Source organism: Amblyomma maculatum, chromosome 6 (assembly GCF_055883805.1).
Source record: "Amblyomma maculatum isolate TAMU_Amacu chromosome 6, ASM5588380v1, whole genome shotgun sequence".
NCBI classification, from domain to species: Eukaryota; Metazoa; Arthropoda; class Arachnida; order Ixodida; family Ixodidae; genus Amblyomma; species Amblyomma maculatum.
Window position 1 is genome coordinate 132586570 of NC_139349.1, and position 27664 is coordinate 132614233.

The following is a 27664-nucleotide window of genomic DNA, read 5'->3' on the forward strand; positions in this document are numbered from 1 at the left end:
ACGTCATTTTTCATTGCCGTCTCGCCTATAGTTGCCACTCATGGGCTTGTAGCTTTATAACATACGTTCATCCTATCACATGCTTTCAAAGACGGGTGTTACGGGTTATGACATTCTTTAACAGATGCCAGCTAAGTCATCCACTTTATAAAGAATTTAAAATACTTACGTTTATGCTTGTGTTCCAGGTCAAGGTGTAAATTGCAGTTCAAAACGTTGTATCAAAAACTGCCCCCTCAGAATCTACATTTTTACTATGCCTGCCAGAAGCAGCAGGAATACAAGTGACTTGAACTTTAATCTTCCATTAAAACACGATATTTATAGTTAGCGTCCGCTGCAACTTTACGGAATAAACATCTGTATTAATATCTCTTTTGAGATCAAAATATTTAACAACTTTGTATATTCCGTAATAAAAATCTTGATAATATGCAGTAGTTGCAAGCAGTGCTTCGTCATTTCAGATTACTAGTCTATTACTGTGCTGCCAAGCAGGTATGACATCATTGTCCCACGCTATAGCTTTGACTATGAGCGCGACGGATTTTGATACATTGTTTAAGTTTTTAATAAAGAAAATTCTTGATAAAAAAAAAGCCATCACCGCAAGGGCTGTTTTCTCTTTATTTTGACATAGACAGTCATTTCTCTTCAACAAAATTATTCACGCTTTTTGTGTATTCTAAGCAGCCTGTTGCTATTGTACTCTTTCATAGAGCAAGCACGAAATGTCCTGAATAACTGTCAATGCATGTTTGTAACAACCTTACACGCCCCTACCCCTTGCTGCCTACTTCGAGGTCACCGATATCTACTCATCCTTCTCGTCTATTTCGTCACGTTTTCACAGCCCTATGTCACACACGGCTGCCTTCGAGGCGAAAACAAATGTCAATAAGAACAACTCATATACTCAATTTCAACTTTGAAGGAATGTGTGTCGGACGAAGTCTTCATAAACGCACATGTGAACAACCCAAAAGGTGGGCCACTCTACAAAGTCTGAATAAAAGAAATGCACACGAATCACATGACGTACTACGATAGTGGCGACTCTGTTTCTGCAGTAAAAGTCTGCGTTACAGGTGTCGGCACCAAACTAATGACAGTCACGGCAGTTTTTGTACAAAATGCTTCAGAGGTTTGCTACGTTTTGAAGCACTGAAGCCCAAAGTTTCGTGTTTCCGACGCAGTTAATTTGCTTGCTTTCTTTGCTGTTGTGCCACGTGTTGTGTTGCCTCTACGCTATGCCCCCCCCCCCCCCCCTAAAAAAATAAATAAATAAAAAGCCACGTGAAAACTTAAATGAGAATTTCAGGTGACGCAACATAGCGCTCTATACCCAGTTTACCGCATCCAGTGTCTGCTGAAACACGCCTTGAATAGTAGTGTTCTATGGATAACTTCCAAGGGAAGGAAAGCGTAGCAGGGAGCGGCAGAAAGTTAGGTGGGCGGATGAGGTTAAGAAGTTCGCAGGGGTCAAGTGGATGCAGCTAGCACAGAACCGGGTTAAGTGGAGAAATATGGGAGAGGCCTTCGCCCTGCAGTGGGTATAGTCAGGCTGATGATGATGATGATTATGGATAACTTCAGTGGATTGCTCTATTCCGTAAGGAGTAGCCTCTAAATGAATGTTCTCTCCGAAGGTCATGCCTGCAACTTTCCAGAACTCTTGATGTTGGTTAAGAGTTTCTTTCATTCTATGATATGTTGTTTGTTCTTGCAGTGTACGGCGCACCCAACATGTGGTAATATTCCACTACCGCAAGCGTTCCCGAAAAGTATATGAACATTTACTACGAAGAAGACAGCACAGTGAGAAATATTTATTTAAAAAGAAAGGTGTATATATTTTGCCAATGTAAAGCACAAAAAGGGGTGGGATGCTGGTTAAAAGGTGCAAGTACATTAATATGTTACAATATAATGAAATAAACGTAGTACTGATGCGTCATGCAAAACGTCCCGGATCATGACAGCCGCCGTTTAGGCTTGATTGTGCGCCTGCTGACGGGGTCCCGGCCACCTGAAAGAAATGTAGTAAAAATATTAGAGATTTAAGAACATTTTATTTCACGTGCTTCGGCGCAAAACCTCCCTTGTGTGGTTACCTTTCCGATAAAAAAAGACGAGGAAAAATAGAAACTCCTAAGGGAACTATCCTCGCCTAAACCCATCAAAACATAAATGATTACAATCTGACTTCGAAATGGCTTCCCATCCTATTTCGACGATTTACTTTTTCATACTGCAAGCTGGTTTGGAGCCTGTACCGAAACTGAAATGACCCTCACCTGAACTATGATGAGCCGTTACTATGTAACTACACTAGCGGTAATTAATAGAGTGCAAGTGGTCAACGCATTGATGTGGAGGAACACGAAATCTCTTCCTTTTCACTCGCCAACCTATTCGAATTCGAATTCTAATTTTATTCTATTGCTGAATATTCCAGCACTGCTTCGATTCTTGCTCCATTTCGATCTACCCGCAATTGCCTCCCTTACTCACTCTTGCTAAGTCATTCTAAGTTATTTGTTCTCTTTGTCAATCTTTCTAGGCTGCTCGACTTTCCTCCGTCCTCTGCCTTCTGAGGGGAAAGACTTCGCCTGCCACGGTGGATGCTTCACAGGGAAGCCGACTTCGACTGCCAACGCCAGACAGTTCTAGGCCTTCTTGGCCCTGGTAATGACCTCGGGGCAAAAAACATTCCTATACGGTGCTGCTCAGTGCTCACCTGTATGCAATGACTTCAGTAGGGCTGGGATTCTGTTGCAGCGTATTCTTCGCTATCTTGGTGATAGGCTAGAAAAACGAAACCAGAAAGGTGATGCAAAAGATCATGCAAACCAAGGTTATAGAAATGAAGTTCTCACTGCACACAGCGGTGACAACGGATCCAGCTTAATCCTGTTGCAGTCATGAAAGAAGCGAATGAAAGTGGTTTTCAGCTATAGACAGCTTAAAAATGGCCAATGGTTACCCTTTATTGGAAATTGCGGGTGCAGCGGCAACAGCCAGGCCAGAGGTAAATACTTGACGGAGGACAAAGGAAACAAAAAACAAGAAGAAAAACGTATAGGCACTACGATAAGTGGGCGTTAAGATATTCGCTACTAAAACTTTGTTAGACTTGCGAATACATACGAGGATAAAGCAATAGCTTTCCTCACCAAATTATTGTCGCTTGAAAAAGTTTCCTTTTTATTCATTTGAAACCGTCTTCGTTCTCCCCAACAGACATCGTTATTGAAAGCAGTCACAAGGTAGTGTCGCTCTCTGCACGCAGTCCCTTTCACGATAAAACAAGCATTCATGGCTGTATAAAAAGGTTATCCGCACATCAATGAAGTAAACAGCTGCTGTGAATGACAGATTCACAGAAAAAAAACTTTGTATTGTAGTGCAGTGGGCTACACTTTATTTAATCTTGCTGCCTTTGTTTTAATGAGGAATTAGTTATCAGGGTCTGTACCTGTAACGAGTTAATATGTAACGCCGATGCGAGGTTTTCAGCACTGACTCATCCCAAATTTGCTTGCTGAAACTTGATCTGTACTCCACCATTGCGGAGCATATTGTCCGGGCCTTAATTTCATTACGTGATCATCGCCGAGAACTCAACAATGTGTTAACTGTGAGTACTGCTAGATTTCTTCGTGTTATTTTACCGAAGCCAATTTGCGGTGGTTAGCTATATAGTACAGATTCTACAGTGCGAAAACAAGGACGAGGAAGGCGGCGGGATGAGCGCTGATCGTGAAATAAAGTTTATTGAAGCACACAGAGACTACATAACTACACCAAATTCACCACAAACCACACAATCAGAAAAAGAGCTCAAAGAAAATAATACCATGACCTGCCTAAACAAGTGCGATAATAGAGGAAGCCTATCTCATTGCATATGGTAATGTTATGGACGCCTCACTAATACATATGTCCCCCGGTCACAGCATACGTCTAGCTTCGACGTTTTCCTTTTTAATCTGCAATGAATGCGTCACCAAATTGTCCGTAGCTGAAAGGTATGGCAACCATTTTTCAAACCCCTTGCAAAGCACAATCAGGTTAAGTTATGGCTTTACAAACCTCGGCAGACGTCTCGTGCTCTCGTATGCTTACATTAATAGAACATCAAGTTTGTCCAACAAAAACCTTTCCACGGGATAACGGTATCAGGTAATTCACATTCATTTTGCAATATCTGCTAAGAGAATTGAGCATGCACTCGCTAAACAAAGTGTCAGAGTTCAATAACGCATATAAAATTTTGTTTTTGAACTAATCTGCGCAAGCCAACAGTAACTTAATGGCTTTGTGAGTGTGTCAGACAGTTAAGTAATGCATAACTCAGTTGAAATAATTTTACTGTTCGTAATATGTTTACAAAAAGGCTCAAAACAAGAATTTCCGGTGAGCTAAAATTTATTGATTTCTCTGTATAAGATCACCCTTTCGAGAAAATAGTTAAAACGTGTCCTTAACTCAATGCATTCCTCCTGAACAGCTCAGAATGACGCTTCTCCACAATGCACTGTCCCCCCCCCCCCTACTCACACACACACACTCTCTTAAAAGATATAACCGCGTGTATCACCCTTTTATCAGCCACAAATCACAAAGCTATCCAGAAAAAAGATATGTACAGGCGCGTATGCATCGAAAGGGTGCAAGTGACCAACGCAGTTTAGCGCTTTGAACAGAAACATGACCATTTTGGTAGACAAAGCTGCATAACCACCCAATCTTACAGAAGTGTGTTCTCACTAAACCTGGCGAGCACTCGTAACTCAAAATAGCAAACTTCCTTTACGTGTGGGAAAATATTGTGTGCTTTAAAACAACCAGTGCAATGCGACTGTGGGGTTTCCGAGAGCATCAGTAAAACAAATTTTCTTGGGTATAACATCTCAGTTTCATCTCCACGGACGTCCCTACCTTTGACCGCTCATAAAAATATATCGCTTCACAGCCCGAGAGTCTACTGAGCATGGTTCGTGAAGTCCGCCAGTGCTTACCCCATGGCTGATCACTCTCCTCTGTGGAAGTTTCTACACCGTCAGCCGACCTCCAGTAAATGGCTGCAAACAAAAAGAAATTCCAGGGAAAAGCGCAAAACTGGCATTACTCACTTTTCCTGTTACAGTTTTCAAATTACTGAAGTGTGGGAAAAGCTTGAACCTTACCTGGAATCATAGGCTGAACGTAGGGCGGTGGTTTCACAAATGAATTGATACTTCCGTGGACGGGCGTCGGTTCTTTTTTTGCAAGTTTGCCGTGCATAGGATGGCTCCGAATATTATTCATTTTGACGGCTTGAGGTGCTGAATTATGGTTGTCTGACGCAGCGTGATCAGTGCCCTTGGAACTGCCAATCACCGTGGGTGCAAAGTGGAACGGGGACTCGGGATTTTCTTCGGAAAGGTGGCGCTTGTAGCCTCCGTGAGGCATAGGCTGAAGCTTAGGTGCCTTCGCGACAGGAGCTGGATGTCTTACGTGAGCCACGGGAGGTTGTTGCACGCGGTACGCTGGAACCCTACGTGATGGATGAAAGTTCTGCCTTTGGGGAATGCTGTGGTGGATTTGTGCTGCTACGGGGTGCGTTGGCCGGTAACTCCTCATTTGACGAGGTTTATGAGGCGGGCCATACCTCGGAGGATAAATTACGTGGTAGTTGGCTGCGTTGTGGCCGTAGTATCCAGGCGGATTCCCGTGCTGAATTGCTGGTTGATGTGCTGTGAGTTGCATAACCGGCGGTTGGTGATTATACACGGGATGGTGAGTTGTATAGGGGGCTGCTGCGTAGTTGTGTCCGTTAGGTGAATAATATCCTTGTTGATACACTGGATGGTACTGAGCCGGTCGATAGGTCGCATAAGGCTGTTGGTGGTAGTGCGGTTGATGTGGAGGCTGTTGGTAGCTGCCATAATTGCTGGGAGCCTGCTGAACGAGATGGCCGTGTTGGCTCGGCAAATAAGGCAAAGGGGCGCTCGGAACGTAGCCTGTGGGATGGATGTGATGGTAGCTAGGCGGGTACTGAGGATTATACACGACAACTTGTTCAGGCTGATGATACGCAGGCATTTGGTAAGGTTGGTAAGATTGTTGAGGCTGGTGAGGTTGGTAAGCCTGGTAGGGCGGGTGAGGTTGGTAAGTCTGGTAAGGCTGGTAAACAGTATGTTGTGGCTGTTGGGGGTACGGGTGATCTGTAACTACTGGTGTTGGGTACATGACATCCTGTGCGGATGGCGCAACTGCAAAAAAAAATGAAAAGCCGTGAATAAAAAAAAAAGTACCAAAGCTGCAGCTTTTACACACGCTTCTCAAAACACAATGACGCGCCGAAACTAAGAACAAAAGCTTATGCTCTATAAATTCCTTTCCATCTCTTGTGTCATGTAATCATGAAGGAAAAAGAAAAGCATGGACATCACTGAGAGCATTTACCAACCAAATTTATATTTGAACTGCCACTTAAGTCTATAACCATATTAAGCAAGCAAAAAGCCTTTTTATAGCATATATTCGTGAGCATCACGCTCACGAATATATCTCATTGAGGTTCTAACCATATGCGCGTTTGAGGAATATTCGAAGTTAAAGGGTAGCACACCACATATTTTCATCTCACCTGGAACTATGTGTTCTGGCTTCTTTTCCGGTTTCTCGTCTGGTGCTGGCTCCACTTCGATCGTGACGTTCCTGATTTCTATTTCTGGCACAGAATCTTTATGTTTCTTTTGCTTAGATGGCTCTTTCGTCTCTATAACCACAGGCTTAACTATCTTATCTGGTGTCGTGTCATCGACTGAAATGTGAGTTTCCGATTCGGTTGTCTCGAGCGTTTTTATCGGTTCATCTTTCTTATCTGGATGTTCTGTTTCCTTCTCGCCCTCTACGATGACTTCCTCTGCAGAATCTTTAGGAACGGTAATGGCGACTGTCTCGTCGCCATCCTCAGCGACGACAGTCTTAGTTTTGCCATGGTCTGTTCGCCCCCCTTCTTGACTTTTCGCTGGTATAGTGTCCTCTCTGCCGTCTTCATCAGAGCGAGACGCTGCTTGTCCTCCATTTGGCCATCCAGCGGTCGGTGTGTTCACTCCGACTGGAACGCTCTGCTCTGCCCGTGGCACGCTTGAGCTCCCACTAGTTCCTTTTTGTCCTTGTTCCGGCTCCGACTTTTCAGCTCTTGGAGCTGCAGGCTGGCCGCCGTTATTTGTGGTTGCGGCTGCCGGACCATCCGCGGTTCTAGGAACTTCCTGCGGTTTAGTCGGTGCACCACCTTGTCGAACAGCATCCCCTCTGCCACCCTCTGGCTTCATAGAATCACCTTCTCTTCCGGCTACGCCCTTTCCTCCGTCAACTGAGGCTGCCTGCCCCTGCTGCGTCTTTGGTTGCCCAGCTCTTGGAGATGCGGGCTGGCCGCCGTTATTGGTGTTTGAGGCTGCAGGACTATCGGCTGCTCTAGGGACTTCCTGAGGTTTGGTTGGCGCATCACCTTGTCGAACAGCTTCCCCTCGGCCACCTTCTGGCTTCGGTGAATCATCTTCTCTTCCGACTACGCCCTTTCCTCCGTCAACGGAGGCTGCCTGCCCCTGCTGTGGTTTTGGCCGTTCAGCTCTTGGAGAGGCAGGCTGGCCGCCGCTATTTGAGGCTGAGGCCGCAAGGCTATCAGTTGCTCTAGGGACTTCCTGGGGTTTGGTTGGCACATCACCTTGTCGAACAGCTTCCCCTCTGCCACCCTCTGGTTTCGCTGAATCATCTTCTCGTCCGACTACGCCCTTTCCTCCGTCAACGGAGGCCACCTGCCCCTGCTGTGGTTTTGGCTGTTCAGCTCTTGGAGATGCAGGCTGGCCGCCGTTATTTGTGGCTGAGGCCGCAGGACTATCGGCTGCTCTAGGGACTTCCTGGGGTTTGGTTGGCCCATCACCTTGTCGAACAGCTTCCCCTCGGCCACCTTCTGGCTTCGGTGAATCATCTTCTCTTCCGACTACGCCCTTTCCTCCGTCAACGGAGGCTGCCTGCCCCTGCTGTGGTTTTGGCTGTTCAGCTCTTGGAGAGGCAGGCTGGCCGCCGCTATTTGATGCTGAGGCCGCAAGGCTATCAGTTGCTCTAGGGACTTCCTGGGGTTTGCTTGGCACATCACCTTGTCGAACAGCTTCCCCTCTGCCACCCTCTGGGTTCGCTGAATCATCTTCTCGTCCGACTACGCCCTTTCCTCCGTCAACGGAAGCCGCCTGCCCCTGCAGTGGTTTTGGCTGTTCAGCTCTTGGAGAGGCAGGCTGGCCGCCGCTATTTGATGCTGAGGCCGCAAGGCTATCAGTTGCTCTAGGGACTTCCTGGGGTTTGCTTGGCACATCACCTTGTCGAACAGCTTCCCCTCTGCCACCCTCTGGGTTCGCTGAATCATCTTCTCGTCCGACTACGCCCTTTCCTCCGTCAACGGAAGCCACCTGCCCCTGCTGTGGTTTTGGCTGTTCAGCTCTTGCAGATGCAGGCTGGCCGCCGTTATTTGTGGCGGAGGTCGCAGGACTATCGGCTGCTCTAGGGACTTCCTGGGGTTTGGTTGGCACATCACCTTGTCGAACAGCTTCCCCTCGGCCACCTTCTGGCTTCGGTGAATCATCTTCTCTTCCGACTACGCCCTTTCCTCCGTCAACTGAGGCTGCCTGCACCTGCTGTGGTTTTGGCTGTTCAGCTCTTGGAGAGGCAGGCTGGCCGCCGTTATTTGTGGCTGAGGCCGCAGGACTATCGGCTGCTCTAGGGACTTCCTGGGGTTTGGTTGGCACATCACCTTGTCGAACAGCTTCCCCTCTGCCACCCTCTGGTTTCGCTGAATCATCTTCTCTTCCTCCGTCAACGGAGGCCGCCTGCCCCAGCTGTGTTTTTGGCTGTTCAGCTCTTGGAGATGCAGGCTGGCCGCCGTTATTTGTGGCTGAGGCCGCGGGACTATCGCCTGCTCTCGGGACCTCTTGAAGCTTAGTAGGTGCGTCTCCTTGTCGAACAGGTTCACCTCTGCCACCCTCTGGCTTCTTCGAATCATCTTCTCTTCCGACTACGCCCTTTCCTCCGTCAATAGACGCTGTTTGTCCTTGCTGTGGCTTTGCTTGTTCAACTCTTGGAGAAGCAGGCTGTCCGTCGTTATTTGTAGTTGGGGACGCAGGACCATCGGCGTTTCTAGGGACTTCTTGAGGCTTGTTCTGTAAACCTTCGGGAGCACCTTGGCTTCTCCCTGTCTTTTGGTCTCCTTCCGTCCTCAACACCGTACCAATAGGTTTCGCCTGATCTGAAGCTTTCGGAACGTCGGTCCGAAGCTGTCCGGGTAAATTCACAGGCACGTTGCCAGCCTGACCCAGAGGCGTAGCGTTAGCAGTACGCGCTGTTCCCGGGTTGCCAGCAATCGGCCCACTTGTTCCGGATATATCTTCGCGTGGTTGATCGCTACCTGTTGCAGGTGCATCGCCTGACTTCGATGATGCAGCACCCTGTTGGGAAACGGCGCGCTCTCCTTCGTTCTTAGTTGCTCTGGCTGACCCAGAAGTTGCCGGAACTTGATCAGCGCCTGACCTTCCTGTCTCCTGAGGCACGCTGTCTTTCGGCGTGTCTGGATTCAGACCTCCACTTCCCATCAGCCTAGCTAGTTGAGCTGGACTAAAAGCTTCACCCTGGGCTCCTTCGGTTCGAGGTGCTTGAAGATTCGCCGGGATCACCCCGGGTTGTCCGCTCTCCTTCACAAGATCAGTGTGGTCGCCGGATCCGGAACCTGCATGGTCGTCTCTAGCAATAGCGATAGCTGCTGTTTCCTTTATCTTACTTGAGTGCCCGCTAGCTATTGCTTCTTCCCCTTGAGCGTTTTGAATACGAGACCTTTTTTCATCCCCTCGCTCTGAAGTTTGGGCCTGTGCACTCGCGGAAATGGAAGGGTCTTCCCTCCTCCCGTCGGTCTCTCCTTTTTTAGCCGATGCAGCGACATCTCTATGGTCAGCCTCACTTTCTGGAACCGACTTTCCTTCATTTGCTTCGGGTAACCTCTTAGCCGGCGCCGTCGTGGGATAAGTACTCTCAGATACCTTTTCTTCTGAGACGGGAGTCACAGACACCACTGCCTTTTCGCTCGCCGCTACGGGCCTCGAAGCGTCCGCAGGATTTTCATCACCTACACGCCCTTGTGGGTTGATGTCGATATCCACAGGGTGAACACGAGGATCGCTGTGTACGGCTGTGGTAGTTCTCGCACTCACGCCACCCTCAACTGCGCGCGCAGACTCATCAGCACGAGCTTCAGGTTGAAGGGGGGCAACATCATCACTGTCGTCAGAGCCCGCGGCTGGCAGACTTGGCGCGTCACTAACATCTTCCGTCGACGTTTTTCTGCTGCTACTTTCAAGAACAGCACCATGCGGATTAACCGAAGCGCTCTCATCGTGAGACTTGCTGTGGCTAGACTGCTGCCGATGTACTGCCGGCGTTGGCTCGTTGTGCCCCGACAACGCAAACTTGGGCGTCGGCGTTCCTGTTGGCAATGGGGTTGTGGTTTGTTCATATGTACCACCTGCCGTACCTGTGGAGTCTGCTGAGCGCTTACGTCTGGAAAGCCATGCCACTGTAGAAAAAAAATAGAAACAGTAAAATGATGCCTCGATTTTGCAACATGTCCTCTCCTTCTGAACATATTCTCGATCTGCAAACTCCCCTGCACACACAGTAGCAAGAAAGCCGTTTTCAATACATCAAACAAAAAAAAATTGCCCTTCGTAAAAAACAAGACAGTCGAGTTCTGAAATGAAGACACCAACTAAGTGTATTTCTCCTCGAGTCTGTTAATTTCTCGCCTACTAAAATTTTCCTGCTACTGCTACTTAGTAAACAAGCTTTCTTCCACCCCTACACACCATCCACCGGCGAGTACGTGGAAGACAATCATCAAGCGCATCAACTTTCATCACTTCTACACACGTATACAGTCCATAAACTCTCTAGACGGCCTTCAGACAACCGAATAGCGAGCTATTTCGGAAGCTAAGATATTTGAATCATAGGCGCACCCTTCTAATGCCGCATTTTAAGTGTCAAAAGAATGGGTGCGTTCAGATAAGGACGGTAATCGAGGTCTTATGATGATTTGTTTTCAATTCAATTATTATATCTGGGGGGCATTGGAAATATATGTCGCCACAAATATATAAACCTCACTTTTGCAAGTTATGCACTAGTTTTCTCTAAAAGGAAAAAAGTCGTATAGCAGTAGAGGTGGAAAACGCCTTTTTTGCCATTTCAGAAAGTTTTCAAGTTTGAAGCCTTGCTGCCTGAGCATTCAAATTTTGTCCCCCATCCCTTTTTACTCAATCAATCTATTTAACTTCTACTTTTACAAGAGCTGTTAGAAATACTTTTTGTTGTTTCAGTTGTTTTAGTAAAAAAATTGCAAGCATTGCGCCAGGAGCGACACACTGCAAATTAGTCCATTTTAAACCTTACCATCTGGCATGTTGCATTAAGATGTTCTCACTGAAACACATGGAGGAAGAAAACAACTTAGGAGAGGCCCTTGCGGTTCCCAATGCATTAGAGAAAGTGTGGCGGAAGTGACGTGAAAATTTAGGGTTAGCCAAGTCGGACCATTAGCAACGGCGACGCTGTTGCTATGAAAACTCGGGCCACTAGCAACAGCGTTGCTAAGGGCCCTAGGTACGTGAGCGTCGCGGAGAAAGAAAATGCGGAGGGTAAAGGAGGAGGAGAGACGTTGCAGCGTCCGGTCGCGGCGCGGTCACGCCGGCTTCAAAAAAATGACGTCAGGGCCTCTCCTAAGTTCTTTCCTTCCTCCATGCTCAAACATTTTTTTCTTTATTCTGCACTTTATGTTCTTCATTACACGCAAACTTTGGACTGCTGTACTACTATGTTTCCTCTGCAAAACGCATAAAAGTTGCCAAACTTCGAAAACAGCAAAAAAGGGACAACTTTGATTGTGATTAAAAACAATTCCTCTCATTCTTCTTTATTAGAATCTCGTACAGCAATTCTCAGTACCTCAGAAATATTACGGACTAATATATGCTGCATTATATTGTTTAAAGTTAGAAAAATAAATATAAAACAGAGCGTAAAGAAGTCCATATTCAGTGTTTCCAGTCATACCTTATCCCAGTATTATCCAGGCCTTCTTCTTTAGTTCGTGAAACCTTACAATTACAGATTTTTCCGCTCTATCTACAAATTTTGAACTCGGTTAAAATTCAAAAGATATAAAAAATGTGCGGCTTCGATTCGAATTTTAGAAACTACTGTTTCTCCGATTTTTATTGTATTCTAAACAATCCTAATTACATTGTAAATATCAGACAACAAAAGTATTGCATTATGACCGTATACATATAAGCATAAATACAAAACAAAACGCGTTTTTGTTCTATAGAATTTCGTACGGCTTCCCCTTATCAAGCACCTGTCAAATATTCTATTTAGTACTTGCTGAATTTTATTACATTTCATTTTCTGGAATATCCAAAGTATTCTCAACGCTTATAAATTCATTGTCTACTTGTTGGCAGGGTTGATGATAGCTTAAAATGGAATAAATAATCTATTTCTTGCAATTTAATGGGAGCAGGCAAGTGAAAGTTTAACGTTTTTCCTATCGTGTAATTTTCTTTCGTCAAGATGCAGATATATTCGATACAGTTCGTAATTATATTATTTCATTTCTCTTTTATGAAAAATTAACAATGCATTTTTGACGACGATTTATCTAAATTGCACTTTGCAGTAGATAGTTTTGATGAAGTTTTATATTTCTTTATAGCAGCAACACAAATTAGCCAAGATGGCGAGTATTCTTCTCGATAGAACTATCTAACGCAGAGAAAAGGTTAGCAATCACGGAGCGAACCCGCCGTCCACCTAACCTCTAAAAGCTTTGCAGGCTATTTAGATGGCGGGTTCTCTTTATTTTTTATTTTTTTTTTGCATATTTCAATACATATTTCAATAATTCTGAGTGCCTGATAATTATACAGTACTTACGATTGTTCAAGATTTAGAAGAATTTCGGCACAGAAGCAGACCTCCTGGTCTCTACACTTTTAACAAAAGCTGTACCTGGGCGTGTAATTCATTGTGTTTGCAATTAATTAATTGATAGCGAAAGTTAGCGAATAGGGCTCTTAGATTTGTCTCAAGATCGAAGAATTACACAAAATGGGGTATGGTCACATTGGCTAACCAACCCACCGAAGCCCAGATACACAAACAGTATACAAATACCTTAGTGCATTCTAACGATACATATACCTATATATATATGGCCAAACACTAAAAGACTATTTTGAGAACATTACTATACAAAATGTGCACTTCGTTCTCTCAGCTCACGTTTCGTTGTTATAAATATCACAAATAATATCTAGTTCAAATACTGTAAAGTCACGTTTGCAAGATACACAATTATTTAAAAGTCCCTTTTTCCTCATTCTTAGAAGCTGAACAGAGCCCTCGTATGTTACTGCGCACTCGCGTTCCGACATCGCACATGTAACTTATCCCATTCGTATGCTGGTGCCCGCGCTCATCGCGCTTCGGGGCAAAACTATGGTGTTGTGTCTGTAGTTACTTTCTGGCTCACCTTCGGCGCCGTTTCCAGCACGTTAATTTTAAGCCACCTTTAACTTAGTACCGTTGCGACAAGGTAGCATCTCCTTCAGAGGCCGCCGTAACGCATCGACTGCAGTAAAAAGACCTCCTTTCGTACTGCCTTTATTGATATTATTATTTTCGACAGCCGTTGCGTTTAAAGAATCCTATTCTGGTCACTTGTTTTAAATTTCTACTTGTGCATGCAGATTGAGCTGAAAAAATGCCTAGTCGGTAGCGTGAAGGCTTGTAAATTCATTTTTTGAGCTTTATAATGTGTTAGCTCCATAGTCCCCTTCGAAATAAAAGCCGGCGTCCAGCGTTTTATTGCGCAGTCACTAGAAAATTTTAGCAGTAGCTGAAAGGGGCAGGTTGTACTCGCAACAACTGGTCGCAGCCACCATTTCCCTTCCAGACCGCCAGACATGATTAGACATGATTGGCGAGCGACTGCCGTCGTCTACTTGGAACATGGCAGAAGCTCAGCAAAGCAGGTATATTTTGACAAGTTTCAAGAGCGTGAGCTCTACTACTCGGGATGCAACTTCGAATTTTGTCTCGCTAGGCCCGAATAACCTTGAGCTGAATCCGAATGACCTTGAGTGAAGACAGTGAGCTTTCCCTTGCCCCAAAACCAACTTAAACAAACACATATCAAAAATGCAAGAAGAAAAGTCGGTGCCACCTCGACATAATTAAGTGTCCGCCAGAAAAGAGCCACAGATACCGCGCGTTCCTTTGCCCAGAAAGCAACTTAACGTCGCGGGTCAGGTGCGCACGGAACAAGTGTGACAGATACTGCCCCTTCTAAGGCTAAAGCCTTTAATGGCTCACGCTGTCGTGGACAAAATGTGTCCCGCTTTTGCGGCGGCTCTGATTGGCCGAGGCGGGATGACGTCATAGAGGTCTCGACCAATCAGAGAGCACCACCACAACATGCGCGAATGTGTGCCTTATATAGCCATATGCCAATCAATGATCAATTACTAATTCACGAATGAATAATTAATTAATAATTATGACCTACTGGAAAAACTCATTAACTAATTAATGGTGATTAGTTGATTAATAATTAATAATTATATCCTAATACCTGATTATTTTGTGCCTAATTGACTAATTACTAATTAGTGCCGGTTGAGTAGCCGAATGCGGCACTCAGGCTTTCGTCTTTCACTAATTTAGTCGCAAAAGTCCCTCGTAATTTTTCTTTGCTTTCTTGTGAACCAATTATTATAACAAGAGATACAAAAAAAATCGAAAATGAAAAGGCGGTCTAAAGGTGCTATCGCGTCTGTTCTTACGGCGAAGCTTGAACTTCCCCTAATTCAAACCCCAAAACCATCTGCAGCTTGCAAAGCCACGTAAAATTATGCTTAATGAAGCTTACACTGATATGACCGAGCTCAAGCTATCTTCATCCACCTTTTTTTCTGAAAAATGCCAGCAGTGACCGCATGGTTGTTATAAATTTATTACTGCTGTCCGCAACAAAGAGAAATGAGGAAATCGATTAGTGAATGGGAGAATACTGCAATGCACCTGAGTTCGCACACCGCTGCTAGTTTCGATCACCTCGTCACTTACCCTCAGCAGTGTTATAAGTTAATAGTGATTGGATGTGAAACGTCATGCTTGCAAAGATTGCAGGAACAAGGGAACGTGCGTATGACGTCTTCGGACCTCCCGGACGGTCGTTCCGCAGCGGTGGTTGTGCTTCTTGTGGCTGGCGCATTCAGTTGAGGATAACTACAGTAATGGCAGTATGTATATGGTGTTAGTTATATGGGTTTTATGGCACATCAGCAACTATGGCTGTGATGCTCCAAACACAAGGTTAAGTATATGGTGTGCGTATTAGGAAGGTAGCAGGGCGAAGGGGGGGGGGGGGGAGGGGGAGGGTTTTTATAGGCACTCTACACCACCACAGCACTGTCCACTGCAGGTTGGATACTGAGTAGGCTTCGCCTAGCAAGGAATGTTCTGCGGCATGTCCTATGGGGGAGCCAGTGTTATTGGTTGCAATGTATTTTTACTTACTCCTAGGTCCCAGAAAAGCCTATATAGTACTATTGTTCAAAAGGTCGTTAACAGAAACTTACTGACCAGCTATTGAAGTTTTCCTCTATTTTCTGATGTCCACCTACACTGACACAATTGTGCGATAGAACCAGTCCTCATATCTCAAAAAGCCTATTCTTCAAGAATCAGAGGCAATCTTCCTAGAAGCACCTTGTATATGCATGAGTCATGTTGTACTGGCAGGGCAGTTAGCTATTTCCATGCCTCAGGAAAATATGCAATATTAATGTGACGTGTGTGAAATTTTCTCCATCACGAGAACTTTAGGATAACGGGTGCACTGGTGTTTTATTTGTGTATAACGTCGGAACATTCTCTCGTCTCTCTGCCTCTGGGAACGAGCACACGATAAAAGCGCAGTAAATTAGATGTGGACACCATACCTCGTGTGCAGAGGCCTGCAGAGGCATATTGAATTGGGTGTCATTTTCTGGTGCAATATATATATACGCGGTTTTAGTGTGCCAGTTTTTTTTTTTTCTCAATTGTGGAGCTCAGTTGATGCTACTACACTCTTCTTAGCGTACTTCATATGCGTCCTGAAGTCCTAATTTGAAAATGTGTGCATGCCAACGAGAGCTTGCTCGGCATCTAATGAAGCGAGCGAGCAAGGTAAGCCATGAGGGATTATTGTACAACGGCAAGCAGTTTGTACATAGAGGCAATCAAATTATCAATATATATCTGTACTGCAAAACTTTCACATTTACGCGTAGAGACCTGCATCAGGGATACATTGGAAACGATTATTCGAGCCATATTCGGGATAACAATCACGCGATTATTAAAAAGAACAAAATAGATCCATATCTGGCTTCGGAAGAAGCACTATATGGTCCGTTAATTCGGTCAAATACACGTTTCTCTCTGTGAATCACATCATGTCAAATTTTCCTTAAATATAATCAGGCACCCGAGAAAAGTTTAATAAATACGAACCTCCTCCTCTGAGCAACAAATTGGTTTGAGGAGCAACCGTGTCTTTCCAGAATGGTCCTTCCGTCTCTTTATCGGCAGAAACAGTTGACGTCAAATCCGTCGGCATGGCTTCTGAAGTCACCGCGACGAAGGAAAACACTGAAATAGATTGGAGAAAGGAATTACAAAAAGACACCATGCTTAATTTTACAGATGGTACGCGGAAACCTGTGAAGCATCGCCCTTTATGGGTACTAAAGCAATCAATAACATCGTCTACTGCCATACTGCTTAAAAGGAAATGAAAGGTGCACGGCTGCATGCATGCAAAACAGCCCTTTAAGCACCTGATGCTATATTCTCAGGTCATTCGTAGGTCCTGGGTTCGAAACGCAATGGTTGCAGGCGATTGTTTTTCTTTTATTTTTTATCAGGTACGATTTATCTCCACGATTAATTAACACTTCACACTGATACTTCATACAAACAAACAAAAAGAATTCCCCTATGTTTTGCTCCGTACCAGGCCCTTATTACGTACCGCTCAACGAGAATTCGATAAACGCGAGAACCGCGCATTTGCTATCAGATGGAATCTTCAAGGGAATATTTTGAGAGTGGTACTACATTAGCAGTAACTCGACATATCCGAGTTCGCTGTATCCGGAATCGTCTGTACTGGTTATGAGGAATATGAAAGCGCCGTAAGCATCTCCTCTCGACGTATCCATCCTTCGTGCCCAGAAATAGGGATCAAGAAAGGGTTTAATTGTGGGATTTTAGCGTCCGAAACCTCACAGAGAGTACGAGAGAAGACGAAGTGGAGAGCTCCGGAATAATTGTATATTACAGAGCTTGGGGATCTTTTTACGGATTTTCACATCACATGGCACACGAAAGTCTTTTCCGTTTTATCTACATCAAACAGGCCGCTATGGCTGGCCTGCAACCTTGGCATGCAGTAGACGAACATCATGACCAATGCGGCATGAAACCTATTGTGAAGAAAAGCCGTTGATGACAAATCAACGTCCATGTGTTTATGAACGAAAAATTTCCCAAGAATGTCGGCCTCGCCAATAACACGACGGGTGCTGTCGTATATTTACCCTGTGATATCTATCCTTCATCCTTTTTCTTCTTGTAGAAGCATTGCCAATGATTATCATTATTAGACACGACCCAGCCAGTTTCTGGACTCTCCCTTTTTTCTGGAATCTCTGCGTAAAGCACAGTTTTCAGTGTCCCTCTGTTTTAATTATTTCCTATCATTTTTTAATATTTGGTTGTGCTTTGTCATGGTATTGTTTTTGCATTTTTTCCAGGCCACCCAACCTCCTTTAGTACCTATTGCAACAGTCCTCACTTATTGATCACATCTTAAAACTAACACTGTGTCCTTCATATTGTCTCTCCTCTGAGGTCAACTAAACCTTTGAACATTCCACTTGAGAGGGCCTCAACCTCCCAATTAATCTCCCGTATCAAACGCCACACACATTCTTCCTATGACAAGAAGCTTCAAAGTATTTTCAAACAATGCATGACATCGAAGTCGGAAAGGTAATGAAGCTTTAGCCAACAAATTGGTTGCGTTTGATGAAGTGCTTGGCAATGTTTATCTACTAGTTGAAGCCATATTTTTAGAGAAGTCCTAGAAGATCATAAAGAGATCACCACAATCTCCCAAGGTACCTGACAAAGAACCCCAGGACAGCTATGCACGTACGGCCGACCTCGGACTTAAGTACCGATGGTGATGGATCCTCACTAAAGAGAAATGATAGTAACCTTGCACCTCAAGTAAAAAAAGAAAAAAAAGCTGAAAATTCCGATGGACAACGAGAAGCTCCTGCCTGTACATGTTTTTTTCATCCGCGTTCACGTTGCTTTCGCTCTGGAACTTTCCATGATGAATCATCTGGAGGACAGAAAACTGGGCGAGTTGGTTTAGGTGCAAATCAGACATGGTGTAACAGCGCGATTAACATGAACAGGCAGGGTAGAAGCCAAACACGGCGCCGAATTATCGACTAGTCCACACCAAAATAATAATCGGTGCTGAAGCTTTTTAAGCGAAGCGTACGCGATGCGTTGCGCGGAAAATTCAACGTCGCCTTCGATATCGCTGTTGTCGGTGGCGGCGTGAGTGACGTGGGCGGGTTGGGTGTGACTCCACGTTCAAAATGACCTGTCGCGGTGGGAAGGTATTTTTTGTAGGTCGCCGGTAGGAGCCGCACTTTTTATTTGCGTCTTTTTCTTTAGCATTGTTGGTTTGGCTAGCGTGCATAGTGTTTATGAGTGGGGCCGAAAAGCACGAGAAGGAGTTAAAATACCTTGGACTTCGTTGCATTCATCTCTGCAACCAGAAAATAAAGCGAGGAAAATGCGGTGCAGAGAGGTTCAGATAACAGCGAGAGAGCTGAACGCTGTTGCAGTACCTTCGTCAGGAAGCGCTTGGTATTTACACCTTGCTGCGGTCCGGCATCCTTTCCTTACCTTCCTTGCGGCCCCTTTTGTGCCTTTACCCGTTATTCGAAAACAAAAAAACAATATCGTTGATGCAGAATCGTTAGGTGAGAATTTTGCACCTTGATAGCACTAGTGTAAAGTGGTTCGTGATTAATAACGCATTGAACACGAGATTATACACAGGGAAAAAAAGTTAAACCTTATTCCAAGATTCTAAAGCTAGCGCTCATGGTGCGTGTAAGGTTCGCGCAAGCGTTTCTGCCATGGGCGCTTTTTTTTAGAAGCTTTACTCGACACCTGAGCAACATATTCGCATGTCCATTTAACCCGGTGCTATCTCTGCACTAGGCTTTACTAGCAGGCTAGGCTCCTCACAAGCGAGCGGAGAGGCAGCTCGAATCCGTCATTGGGAAGACCCCTCCTTTCGTGGTGTTGGCCGACGACGCGCTCTCTCGGTAACACCCACGTCTCGTGCCGTACCACGAGGCACCAGCCTAGCAACCTCGCCTTGCATCGTCCCCGCTCGTCGGACTTGGAGGGAGCTTTTCGTGCGTAGCTCCCGGCGATAAAAGCAACGACGACGAAATACCTGGCCATAACGTGATGCGCGTCATGTGTTTGTTCCCCGAAAAATTGCAAAAAATTAGTTGTTTAACTCTGGTTAATCCTGGTTGAATTGCGATAGCAACGGCGGAAGCTTCTTTTGCCTGCTACATTATTCCCCTATCACGACCTATCAGTGTAAGGTGCTACATTATTGAGGACACTTAAGCTCATCTTTAAGAGTATGACTACTACTACTTCTACTTCTTCTTCTTCTACTACTACTTCTACTACTACTTCTACTTCTATTACTTCTACTTCTACTACTTCTACTTCTTCTACTAGTCCTACTTCTTTTACTGCTTCTACTTCTTCTACTACTTCTCCTTCTACTACTACTTCTTCAACTACTTCTACTTCTTCTACTTCATTTACTTCCACTTCTTCTTCTTCTGCTCCTCCTCCTCCTCGTCGGCTGTTCAAGGTCAAGCATGGCCTCCGCCGGGACTACGCGACGACTCGAAACCTGGAGCAGTATTGCTATCGCAATAAAAACGCCTTACCTCTTGCACCGGCTGCGGCAGGAGTTACGCGGCGGGCGAGGAGGTGGTCGGTAGCTGAGATGGCTATGCGCAGTATCCCCCTCGACATGAAGGCTGGAGCAGAGCCGCCTCGCACTTTGGAAAGCGCCTACCAACTGAAGTAGCAGTGAACGGAGCCGACATATTATCGCATTTATAGGTCGTTAGGCCTTCCACGTAATGATTTTGAAAGGCGCAACGGTGTCCCCGTCTGTGGGAGAAACTCCTCATGGAATCCACCAAAGATCTCGCGTCATACAGTTGTTGAGCGTGGACCAATGTTGATTTCGATTACTACAGGTCACTCAATGTAACTAGCTATTACTTATCGTCACCGCCGAGCGCTAAGACTGTCGGACCTAATTTTTTTTTTTTTTTTTTTGCCGAAAGGTAGTGTTAGTGCTTCTCGTGAAAATGTTTGGCAGTTCGGGTCACTGCACATTGTTTTTTATTTCCTCGCGCTCATGGGACGGGTGCATAGGGACTGCAGAATTTGGATTCTCCTGCTAAGTCTTTGCGGTAGTGTCGGCAGTTGCTGCCTACGCACACCTGAGCTTTGTGGCAGCTGCGCTGGGGAGTGACGGTGCCGCTACGTGATTTCGCCATAAAACAACAGATCAGCCTTTGGGCAATACTAAGTTCCTTCGTTGGGCAGGTAAAGTTGTAGTAGTCTTCGCTGTAAAGGTGTCCGGAATACGTGTGAATAATAAGAGTTCAGCAGGCTGTTTCTTTGTATACATGTTTGCTATGATACAGGCTTTCGACTATAACAGGTGGCTTTCCTCTTCTGCTAAGGCAGGGCTGCTACCGGCCGCTTCCTTGGCTCGTTTCGAAATCTACTCATTGTCGGAAGGCCTCGAACCGCACTCATAGGTGGTTGCCGGGTGATTCCCGAGCTATTAAGAGGCATTTTTACGCATTTTACGCAGCTCGTTTTTCGGCTCGCAGCTATCACAAGGAGCGTTATCGATGTTTTCGCATATTTCAAGCATGTTTCAGTCCGCATCTCCAGCCCCCACATCTCCCTTCACCTACAGTGCGAAGTAGCGGACCAGATAATCAAACTGAAAGCCGTTCTCCTGGACTTTCGTTGTAACGCTCGCCTTCGTTCATTGTCCATCCAGTGATTGTTTAGTTTGTAGAGGTTTAACGTCCCAAAGCGACTGAGGCTATGAGAGACGGCATAGTGGGGGGCTCAGGAAAGCTCGATCACCTGTGCACTGACATCGCACAGCACACAGTCGCCTTGCTTTTTGCCTCCAATAAAAAGCGGCGGCAGCGGCCCGGATTCGATCCCAAATCCTGGCGTACAGCAGTCGAACACAATAGCCACTGCGCCACCGCGGCGGGGCCCATCTTACGGTGGACCATAACTGTATAACTGATGTATGGCATCCCTATATCGCTGATCAGGTATAAGAATGATAATATCCGCGAAAGCTCATGAAGCGATGTAGGAAACTGCTTTTGCTGGAGCGCCGGAGCTTACCGAGCTTTATCCTAAAGGTTACTGCACCTTAACTTTTATGTTTACATTAACACTTTCAAAACTCGCGCAATCCATTAAAACATTTCACTTGAAGCACGCTTATATGTTCATGTTCTTCCATTCGAAGCGCATTGCCATCACTAGTACCGGGAAACCGGGAAGGTATTGCGCACAGGTCCAGCCAGCGTTGAGATACCGTTAGCGGAAAACGCAAGAAGCTATTCGCTTCGCAAGCTTTGATACCGCTGTAACAGCAAATATAGAGTGGATTTCTCTATCGTCTACCGTCACAATCTGTCTACCCTTGCCACAACTAAATGCGGACTACGCATCTGGCACGTTGAGGCCTTCCTATCCAAACACACGGCCCATATCACTCAGCTCCTACACCTCCCCGACCATCCACTTACCCAACCGAGGCACACCGCTGGGTTCAGTGCTCTCACCCATCCTCATTAACATCGCTCTAACTCCATTAGCCCGAATACTCGAAAATATACCCAACCTTCAGCACGCAATATACGCAGACGACATCACACTATGGACTACTAAGGGTTGCCGTGGCCAAGTTGAACATACTCTGCACCTCGCTACGTACACCATGCACAAATATGCACAGCTTGTAGGGCTTGCGTGTGCACCGGAGAAATGGGAGCTCCTCGTCATCAAACCTTCCCCACGTGCCCCATCACCGTACTCCTTTATAACGTTCTGATTCCCAAAGTACCACGACTCCGACTGCTGAGTCTCCATATTTAACAGGCCAAGAGAGCCACCCACACCATAGGCCTCCTTCAGAGCCAGATCAACCAGATCACACATCTCATCCGCCGGATTTCAAACCGCCATTATGGCCTCAAAGAAAAGAAAACTCGTTAGCCGGCTAGCCTACTACCACTTCGCTATCACACGCAAAAGTCTGTTGCAGACTCAGCACACCACGATAAATGTACTGACTCCCAAACAGCATACCGATTTGTCCTGCGAGAGACCCTCCCACACTAATCCGCTAGAATACTGTCTACACTACCTAACCCTCCCGATCCCATCACCATCACATCCGTACCTGGGCACGAGGGTATCCTCGGAAATGAGCACGCTCATGCGTTTGCCCGAGAACTTAGCTTCTGACCGCCAGTGGGAGGCCTCCCCAAACGTTCAGTATGACTACACTACGGTTCATCACTATCGCCGTTTCCGCGTCACGTACTCACAGCCACATCACATGCTGAATCACACCCACAGCACTTACTGGCGACAACTACAAACACATTCGTTCCCTTCTCCTCACTTTTCTCACATCATTCACCCCCCCGGTCTTCCCACCATACTGCACCACTTGCAACGCCATCCCACCAACTCTCTACCATTACCTATGGGAATGCCCACAACCCATCCGCGTTCCTTCCCTCAAGAACCGCACCCACTCCTCCTGGGAGGCCGCCCTTCTGGCCACGCAACCCATATATCTACAACTGCTCGAGAAGGCCAAGCTAGAGGGAACGGCCAGAGGGCTCCTGGACTAAGGGGCCCGCCTGGGAATATCTGCCTTAATTTTTATTACATAAAGTTTTTTCCTCCTCCTGATCTCTATCGTAGGCTCTATATTGTCACTTCGAGTTTTCTTATCATACCTGGCTCTGCACGAAATTTTATGAAATCTACTATTTAAACGCGTACACACATTCTTGTACTGACGACGAGGTGATTTTTAGTTAAGGCGAAGATAACATTAAACTTTGATGAAGCATGCACGCAGCTGCCACGCTGTTATATCCCTACACCGGACGACGCCTGATCGGAGCAGATGGCACTGCGTACATTCGATTATGAGTCCCGGTCTGTCCTGGACGACTTGCTGACAGCTGTCCGACTTTTGGTTTTCTTCGGGCAGCCCAGAAGCCTCACCCACCAGTAAAGCTTCTAGGCCAGCGGCTATTTTGAGTTAGACTCCGAGCGCATTCTGAGTAATTTTCGTGTTCCTGCATACGATATCGCGCGCTAAACAATGACACAATCTCTTTGAGCAGTTGTAAGACGTTTTAATCTTGTGTCTTCGATGCTTGAATTTCAGTACACACGGAAGTGTCCAGAGTCCCGAGCACGGATTGTTTGTTCGTGCTGACCAGAAGTTCTTCGCATGTTTCGCGATCTTTTTAGCGCAAGCGAACTGCTTTGTGCTGGAGCAGCTAACGATTGTTGTAAATGCTTTTGCAAATGCTTTCGTCTGCAGTCGAGCGCAGTGATCTGGGCCCTTGGAAGAACTTCGTGAGCAGCAACGGCACGAAAACCCTACATGCAAAAGTGAGGTGTGTAAAACACTACACATTCAGGAAGTTTACGCTCCGTTCGCGAAAACTACCCATTGATTCGCGCCTTTGTTATTACGCACACGCCAATAGATACAGGTGCGCGCCGCGTCGTCGCGAAAGAACTGAATTGTTATGACTGATGGTTGCCATCGTCTGCTAAGAACGGCGAAGAGCAAGCGATGGAGGGAGATTGCAAGGTCATGTGACCACTACGCTGCTTCCTGTCAGCGGAAGCAAGACCTGTCAAGTAGTTCGGGACTCGAAAATGGAACGTACCCATTTAGTTGCTGAATAAGATAGCACGCAAGCGTGCTGTGCATTCTTGCCTAATTGTTATCTAGCAAGGGCTACAGCCTGCAGCACATCTGCGGGCCAGCAAGAATTCAAGTGTTCCAAATCATCTTATCATTTTTTGACTTGCTTGACGTCCTTTACATTTTATACCACTTCGAAGCGTGACTCCACGGTTACTTCAACAAAGCATAAAGAAGAAAAAGCGGTGCTCACAGCTTACCACATATCACAGATGTTATCATAATTGAGCTGTTCTCTTCGGGCTTGACGCGGCGCATGCGCCGAAGAAGTTTTGGTTCTTTGGCATACGCGTTCACCTCTAGTGCGTGAACGCATCTTAGAAACCTTTCCACCAAGTACTACAGACGCTAGGCTTCCCATTATAGCTAAACTCACTACTAAGAGAATGAGCCAAGATCGGCTCTAACAACCGTGTGGTAAACTGTTCAGGCGCAGCTGCGCACTGGACATTCAATTGCTTTGCTTTAATGCCCAGTCCGCACGCCCAGTTGCATAGAAATAAGCCTGTTTTCATGTCATCTCTAGTAGTCTCCGCGCGGCTGAAAGCTGTTTTCACGGTTTAAGTGCACGTGGCTTATTCATCGAGCCGACTAATTAGTTCGTGAAAAAAGCGCACACCGCTAACGCTTGTTCTCATTCTATCGGTAACTTGTCGAAGAAATAGCACAAATGCATCAAAATGAGCTGAAGTTACTATGCACATATTATTGTACCTCTCTGCCACAGAATTGCATGTACCTTAGAGAAATTAGACTGAAACTGTTGCTGTAAGGTATCATTCTCAGCACCCTACAAAATCTAACGGAGTTCTGCGGTAATGTCAACATTATAAACGCCCACCAATGTGTCCACTACAGCGGAAGCAGTTTCATGGTCTGCATGTGAGTGCCATTCTGTTCTTTCGCAGGAATCATTATAGAGACACGACAGGTATCTCATCCCGTGTTTAACGTGACAAAAACAACGTGATGTTACTTGGATTTTAACTGACGTGAATGTGGATGCAAGATTATTTTAAGCCCCTCGCAGTGGCTAAGTGTTTAGAACACTCGACGGCTGATCCCAAGGACGCTGGTTCAATGCTGATCGTAGCGACCGCTTTTTAAAGGAGGCGGAGTGCAAGGCTCCCATGTACCTCGCGACCTTAGTGCTCGTTAAAGTACCCAAGATCGCCGAAATTACCGGAGCCCTTCCTTAAGGCGTCACTCAGCCTGAGTTGGTTTGGGGCGTTGAAACAAGCCCCAGCCAGCAAGGTTTCAACAAACCGGAAAGTTGGTCACCGGTTTTAAAGTGTTTTCATTACAGTTGTCGAGTGCTCCATCCGTTCCGCTTTTTTTCTTTCCTTGTTTCCGCTCACACTTTCACTACTCGTGCAGATAGCACTGCTAAGCTCTGTTGCCCTCAAATCGATCTGAAGAGCATTGTGGCGCTAGCCAGCTTAGAGTCCGATGGACAATGAGAAATAAGCAGATCATGAACAAAATTACGCCCGCGTTCAGTTTGCTGCAATTTTCTTTTTTTGCCTGCACTATAGGTTCCGTCATATGAATTTCAAGTAACCTTAACAAATCACAAAAAATGAAAAGCAAGCCAATAGTTGCAAGTATCGTGTATACATCTTGCATTTGAAATGATGATTTTAGTTTTGGGTGGATAAAAGTTCCGGAGAAATCCTTTTCCACATAGGAGAAATATGTAAATGCATGCATCTGCGGCGGCAGTGCGGTCTTTGCGAGAGGACAATCAAAGTAGGCAAAATGTCTCCGCTCAGTATTCAGTAATTTCAATTATTGAAGAAACAAATAAAACAGTAATTTCGCCACAATAGGCGATAACGATTGTTAATGATGTAGATTCTTCATTTCCGTTAGCCCACTGCTGAAAAACGATTTTAGTCGCGTACAGAAAGTGGGCGGATCTTGGTATTTCGTCTTGAATTTCATCGGTTCAACAGAGCCTTCACCTACGAGCTTTCCTTTACGAAGGTTGGAGCACTTGTCATGCAAAGCTTGATATGCAAAGCCTCACGTCCTTATACAACCCGAGACACTGAGTGATTCCGCATTGAGGACAGTTAATCCACAGAACACGAATGTGGTTCCTAAAGCGCTCTGAAATGCATAGTCTTTCAATTGTGTTTTCGCATCCGCGTGCTGTCCGGACTGTCTGATCCAAATGAATTGAAGAACGAAGCAGTCATTGCTACGCCAGCTTTGCGAATCTTTCTTTTCTTAGGACTACACCTTTACCTATCTTTGCGATCTTTGGTGCACATAACCTCAGTGTCGTCACTCAAGTTCAAATTAGATTCTCAATGAACCGTACTCACCGGCCGCTAAAAGAAGTCCCGAAGCCCCGCCGCGTGGCATGGCCCACCACGGCATTTCACTGGATGCGATGCCTCGCTTGCGGACGAACACCTCAGTGCTTTTCGTAGTGATCGGGGACACGAAGACCGAGAAAAGATACGCGCGCTTTGTCGCGGCCCAGGCGAGACGCGATCTGCTTTGGCCCTGCCAAGCACACCGGCACTTGACCAGCTGTTTACATCCTGCCCATGTTTTGTTACTTCACACGATGGAATGCGCCGCGCTCAGCGGCCAAAAGAGGCAGAAATCTGCTGAGCCACGGCTGTGGCCTGCAGAAGGGAGAAGGCGTCAGGCCACATCCGGCTGGTTTCGCGTTCCCGTGGGGGTGGACGCAACGTGTAGGTGCTATGACGCCGGTGCGACGCACTCGTTGCCTGTGCTTAGGCGCAATGAGCTGGTCAGGAATGTGGCGTTTTGTTGCATCGTTGTTTGACGTGGCGGCAACGCGGGAGTTACAAGTGACACAACTGCTAATGGCTGTGAAAACTATCAGTGCTTTCCCTTTTTCCAAGGGCCAAATTTTACAATGCCCTTAAATAAGGCGTCCTTTATCCTTCCTTGACTCCTGGAAGCTTTGAAAGGAGGCATTTAATTTTAGGCGCGTGATTTGTGTTCCTTAAGAAAGGAGGCACTCGGACCGAAGAGAGGACGCTTATACGCATCTGGTTTCGAGAAGACGTACCTAATACCCAGACATGACAGCAATACACAATTGAAATGCGATTAAATTTCGTTAAAGATTACTTCCGTGAAAATGGAGAAATTGTAAATAGGTTACACTTCATATTAGTGCTAAGAAACATTAATATCATATTACAATCACTTGTACATTATTTTTAATTTTCGCTGAATAAAGAACTACACTTTATGTCACTCCTAAAAGACTTTGAGACCTTAATTGACTCCATCGCAGGAAGAGTTGAACCTCAATAATGTGTAAGATGTTTT

The 27664-nt window shown here is 45.9% G+C and overlaps 1 protein-coding gene across 1 annotated transcript; it reads right to left on the minus strand.

The window, feature by feature from the left end:
• Positions 1-1819: 1819 nt before the first annotated feature.
• LOC146186781 (uncharacterized) lies at positions 1820-27072 on the minus strand. Its single transcript, XM_084607404.1, has 7 exons — positions 26677-27072; positions 16657-16794; positions 6638-10609; positions 5193-6260; positions 5025-5087; positions 2741-2808; positions 1820-2029 (listed from the first exon to the last, which is right to left on the minus strand). Exons 1-6 carry the CDS (start codon positions 26729-26731, stop codon positions 2756-2758), a joined length of 5349 nt encoding a protein of 1782 aa, XP_084463530.1. The 5' UTR covers positions 26732-27072; the 3' UTR covers positions 1820-2029; positions 2741-2755.
• Positions 27073-27664: the final 592 nt, after the last annotated feature.